The 6,219-nt window shown below is 34.5% G+C and overlaps 1 protein-coding gene across 1 annotated transcript; it reads left to right on the forward strand.

The window, feature by feature from the left end:
* Positions 1-1,680: 1,680 nt before the first annotated feature.
* Positions 1,681-3,027, forward strand: LOC6035619 (three prime repair exonuclease 2). Its single transcript, XM_001845716.2, is given in 4 exon segments — positions 1,681-2,032; positions 2,094-2,144; positions 2,204-2,608; positions 2,611-3,027. Coding segments are annotated over 4 exon segments (975 nt in total). The 5' UTR covers positions 1,681-1,818; the 3' UTR covers positions 2,916-3,027.
* Positions 3,028-6,219: the final 3,192 nt, after the last annotated feature.

A 6,219-nucleotide genomic window follows, 5' to 3' on the forward strand; every position in this document is an offset into this window, starting at 1 on the left:
AATATTAAAATATTAAAATATTAAAATATTAAAATATTAAAATATTAAAATATCAAAATATTAAAATATTAAAATATCAAAATATTAATATAATAAAATATTAATATATTAAAATATTAGAATAATAAAATATTAAAATATTAAAATATTAAAATATTAAAATATTAAAATATCAAAATATTAAAATATTAAAATATTAAAATATTAAAATATTAAAATATTAAAATATTTAAATATTTAAATATTTAAATATTAAAATATTAAAATATTAAAATATTAAAATATTAAAATATTAAAATATTAAAATATTAAAATATTAAAATATTAAAATATTAAAATATTAAAATATTAAAATATTAAAATATTAAAATATGAAAATATTAAAATATTAAAATATTAAAATATTAAAATATTAAAATATTAAAATATTAAAATATTAAAATATTAAAATATTAAAATATTAAAATATTAAAATATCAAAATATTAAAATATTAAAATATCAAAATATTAATATAATAAAATATTAATATATTAAAATACTAAAATATTTAACTATTACAAAATTAAAACATGAAAAAAAAAAACAAAATATAAATATATAGATAAATTCTAGGATAAATTTAATATTAAAAATATAGATACATTAAAAATTAAAGTATAATTTAAATTTTTGTATTTATTTTTGGGTGAGAACATTTATGAAATAGTTGTGTTTGATGTAAATAAAAATATTAATATCATATAAACCATTGTTTTCTTCTGCCTGCATATCTCTTGGATAATATCTAATTTGATCTTTGATTATTCTTAAGTATAAGTTATTTTCGATCCCTCGCTTTTCTAGAAAATACCTCAAATTTAGGTATTTATGCCTAGAAATAAGGAATAATCATGGTCCGCCATCTTTGATTATACCTAAATATTAGTAATTTTGGATCCCTCACTTTTTCTGAAAATACCTCAAATTTAGGTATTTATACCTAAAAATTAGGAATGATAATGGTCCGCCATCTTGGATTATACCTAAATATTAGTAATTTTGGATCCCTCACTTTTCCAGAAAATACCTCAAATTTAGGTATTTATACCTAGAAATAAGGAATAATCATGGTCCGCCATCTTGGATTATACCTAAATATTAGTAATTTTGGATCCCTCACTTTTCCAGAAAATACCTCAAATTTAGGTATTTATACCTAAAAATTAGGAATGATAATGGTCCACCATCTTGGATTATACCTAAATATTAGTAATGTTGGATCCCTCACTTTTCCAGAAAATACCTCAAATTTAGTTATTTATACCTAGAAATAAGGAATAATCATGGTCCGCCATCTTGGATTATACCTAAATATTAGTAATTTTGGATCCCTCACTTTTCCAGAAAATACCTCAAATTTAGGTATTTATGCCTAGAAATAAGGAATAATCATGGTCCGCCATCTTGGATTATACCTAAATATTAGTAATGTTGGTTCCCTCACTTTTCCAGAAAATACCTAAAATTAAGGTATTTTGTTTCTACAATTATACCTAAAATATAGGAATTCTCGTACTAAAACGCTATTAGTAATTTTATTACTAATAGCCGATTAATAATAAAATACCTTATTGCAGTCAGGTTCGATTATACCTAAAAATTAGGAATTTATACCTAATGTCCGTTTTGCGTGTAGTTCTAAGCTTCAATGCAATGACGCGTACCGCGTACTTGCGCAGGTTTATCGGCTGGTTGAATCATCCGGTTTTACTTGATAAGTAGCGTTTAATTTTTGTGCCGCCAGTAATGCGAAACGCTTCAACCGGAATCATTATAAATGGCGAAGCTGAGCTCGTTCGTCTTTTTCGACCTGGAGACAACCGATATACCTGGCCTTAAGACTCCGAAAATTACGGAATTGTCGCTTATCGCATGTTCAAAGCTCCACCTCCTGCAAACGAAACATGGGGAAATTCCGCGAGTGCTGCACAAACAAACCTTCTGTCTTAATCCTCAAAGACTGATTCATCCTAAGGCATCCGAGATTACTGGTATGGTTCTGATTCAATTTATTTCTAGTAAAAAAATAATCTAAATCTACATACTTTTAAGGTTTATACAACGATCTTTTGGAGAATGAGAGCAAATTTGATGAAAACACTGGTAACATGGTCCATTAAATTTATTCAGGAATATGATTCAATTTGTTCGTAAATTTACAGCCCAGTTAATTGTGCTGTTCCTCGAACGCCTGCAAAGCCCAACTTGCCTGGTTGCGCACAACGGAAACCGGTTTGACTTTCCCATACTAAAAAAGGAACTGGAAGCACTCAAGGCTCACCTTCCCGACGCCACGTACTGCATCGATTCTTTACCTTTGTTTCAAACGCTCGACCAGATCAGCACTCAGCAAGAGAAAATTGCTCAGGAAAATGAGAAGAATGAGCTCGCCGACCTGGAGCTCACAGCCATTTCCGCCATGGAGGAACTCGAAGGCAAAGAAATGACCCTGAATCAAATGCAAAAGCTGAACGAAACGACTCCTCGTCGGGATAAAATTAACGAACACTACAAACGAGCTCTGCGCTCCTATCTGGACGTGACGCCTACGCAGGAAGCGAAAGAAACCCCAAACAAAGCCCGCCTCGTTCGAAGCGCCAGCTGTTTCCGGAAGCGCACGAGGGGCCTTCCAGTGCCGACATTCCTGAACCTGAACCAACAGCACAATCGAGTAGCGGTATGAAACCGGCGAGGAAAAGATTTCGTCTCTGTGACATATACGAGCGCTCGTTTGGTGAGCCACCGAAATGTGCACATTACGCCGAAGGAGACGTGAAATCTTTGCTCAAGTGTGCGATCGCACATGGACCGAATTTTGTTGCGTATGCTGAAGAGCATTGCGTTAGGTTTAGTGACTTTGCCGGAAAGATGTAAATCTTTTGATTTATTATGTTATAATGTCCTGTATTCGATCGTACCATTCCTGCATGTATTTTTTTATTGTATTTTTGGAACCTTAGAGGAAACTTTTAAATTGATCTAATAAATGATATATTTTTCATGACCATGTTGTTTAAAATGATTTCTTTGTGTAAACCCCAGAGTTTGAAAGAGATTCCGGTAGAAAGGAACGACTCAGGTCTGCCATGCTCTGATAAACAAATCAAATTAAATTGCATTACCTTGACGTTCCCTATTTCCGGATTTCTATTCGAATCTAGAAGTCCGAAGCCTTGAAGTGGTGAGGTAATCCCAGGAGGGGGATGCTAAAGACCGCCATCTTGGGTGGTTGAGATTGATAACGCGCGCAAACTGTGCTCAGTGAAAACACAAATATTTTTTTTACTGATAGTTCAACTCTGGAGTTTTTTTTTGAAAAGGTCCAATAAACCAATTTTTATTTTTTTGCTTTTTGGGTGTTTTTCAATACCCCCTGACTCAAGGCGGTTTCAAAAACACTCAAAAAGCAAAAACTGGAAAATTTGGTTTATTGGACCTTTTCAAAAAAACTCCAGAATTTTTGTTATAAGAATTACTGTAGTAAAAGTAAAATTACATAGTAGCTAAGTTAAACATTTTATATGATAAAAGTACAACTTTAATTGAGGTCATCGGCCCGATGTGTACTTAATATCCCAACATTAATAGTTTATTTTTCAAATAAATTGATAAAAAAACACCTCAAAAACGTAAACTAACTTTCAAACGTACGTTGGGGTAAAATTTTATAAAGAAACAATAATTACTTTATGTTTGTTTTATGCCTGCAGTTTTTGTACTTTTTCCATGCGAATACGAATGCTGTACTTTTTTTACAGTGCGCAGTAGCTTTGTTTTGGGCAGGCATGCCAGATTTTGAAGATTTTCGGGCACATCACAAAAACGCAAATGAGTTTAACTTGATAGCATAATAATATTTTACAAATCTGTTTTTGGCAAAAGAAGCAAAACCGTGACCCTCCCCGTAAAGGCTTATGAATTGATCTCAATTGGGTACTAAAGCCCTATCTCAATTTTTATGTACAACGATAAAAAACACGATTAAAAACCATTTCTGATCACTTTTTTTCATTTTAATGCAAAATTTTTTTTTGACAAGACAACATTTTTTCGATGGATCAACTATGGTCCCCTTTGAACGAGCTGTCAAGTAGGAGCTTTTCTGTCAAGAAGGACCGCGAGTTAGACCGCGAGGTTAATTTTTCAAAATTGATTTAAAAATCCATTTTAACTACTTTGTGGTCGTACAAAGGGTCATTGTACTCAGAAAAATAAGCTCTATCGCTGTAAACAATAATATCAGCAATCTAAGCTTCATTTTAGGACCCAATTGAAATGTTCTCCAAATCTCTGAATTGCAAGTCTGAGCCACTGTAATTCTAGGCAACCGCTACGTAGGTCATCCTTGTGGCCCTGTTGTTTATCACATCAAATCAAATCAAATAAAACCAGGTCCAATAAACCAAAGTTTCATTTTTTCCTTTTTGGGTGTTTTTTAATACCCCTGATTCAAGGCGGTTTCAAAAACACCCAAAAGTAAAAACTGAAAAATTTGGTTTATTGAACCCTTCAAAAAAAAAAAAAAAAACTCCAGGATAATTAAAGCTTTTAAATTTGGAAAAAGATGTACACATTTTGTTGGCCTGAGTCTGTTCTAACCGAAACCTAGTGTGCGTGAGATCGGGCTCTATTTAGCCATCATGTCATGTGGTGGCAGTGCGTGGCCGAATGGTTACGCTGTCCGCACAGACAAACAGACGTAACTCTCCATACAAATAATTTTTGAAATTCATCGTCCTTCATCAAACTACCAAATCACGGCGACGCCAGCGCTGCCTGGTGAGCTTATGCCGAAGCGCAGCCCAAACATACCAATACAAACCCATTACTGTCATGTGTCATGTCAGTGTATGCGTGAGACAATCAAGCCTTAACGATTGTAATCATCAACAGCTGATTTAAATAATGTTGGCTTCCTCCGCAGTAGCGGACGCCTCATCAGCAGCCTCGGCAGCGGCAGGCCTACCGGATTAATAGTGGGGTAAAGGGTATGTCCTCGCTAGTCAGCCGCTCATCTGACCCTGGTCGAAGCTACCCCAATCTTGTCCCGCAAAGCCTGGATTATAGATCACCGTTAGAATTCCTGAATTGGGTACTAAAGCCCTATGACAATTTTTATGTACAACGGTAAAAAACACGATTAAAAACCATTTCTGATCACTTTTTTTCATTTTAATGCAAAAAAAATATTGACAAGACAACATTTTTCCGATTGATCAACTATGGTCCCCTTGGAACGAGCTGTCAAGTAGGAGCTTTTCTGTCAAGAAGGCCCGCGAGGATAATTTTTCAAAATTGATTTAAAAATCCATTTCAAACTCTTTGTGGTCGTACAAAGGGTCATTGTACTCAGAAAAATAAGCTTTATTGCTGTAAACAATAATATCAGCACTCTAAGCTTCATTTTAGGACCCAATTCTATCATATTTTGTTTTGTTTTCATTTGCTGCCACGTGCTCACGCTCAACTTTACAACAACAAAAACACATTACACACACTGAGGAAAGACGGGCGAGCTGTCACGACAGCAGCGCCATCAGCGCCGGGTGAGTGGATGCCGAAGCTAAATTGCATTTGAAATAACCGTTTTGGCTTGGTTATTGAAGGACGATGGTTCCGAACTCGAGTGTCCCGTCTGTTTGTCTGTGCCTGGATCCTAGATTATAAACTCTTTTTTATCCAGGTTTTTAAGCGAAGATGGCGCTCGAATGGTGAACGCCCGAAATGTCAAAATCGCGCAGTAGCACCAACATTAGAAAAAAAATATGGCTGTCATGCCATGGCACACTTGTTCCGTAATGTTGGTACCACTGCGTGATTTTGACATTTCGGGCGTTCACCATTCGAACGCCATCTTCGCTTAAAAACCTCGATACTTCGACATTGGCCCAATTACATTGTTTTGCTAGATTCATAAAATTTTCAACCCATAGAGTTATCTAAGCCCGAGCCCACGCACACTAGCACACCATTTGTTTTGCTGGTCGGTACAAAATTTAACCTCAATCTTTTTCTTGTACGTACACGCAATACATGCGCACGTAGATAACTCTATTGCAAGGAAATAAAAAAATATGGACAGCCTCCTCAAGACAGTTATATCGACACTGCCCCCTTGAATCCAATCCTGCCACATTTCGAACCGTCGATAAGTTTTGAAAGCAAAACAAAAGGCGCA

The sequence above is a fragment of the Culex quinquefasciatus genome, chromosome 3 (assembly GCF_015732765.1).
Source record: "Culex quinquefasciatus strain JHB chromosome 3, VPISU_Cqui_1.0_pri_paternal, whole genome shotgun sequence".
Taxonomy (NCBI): domain Eukaryota; kingdom Metazoa; phylum Arthropoda; class Insecta; order Diptera; family Culicidae; genus Culex; species Culex quinquefasciatus.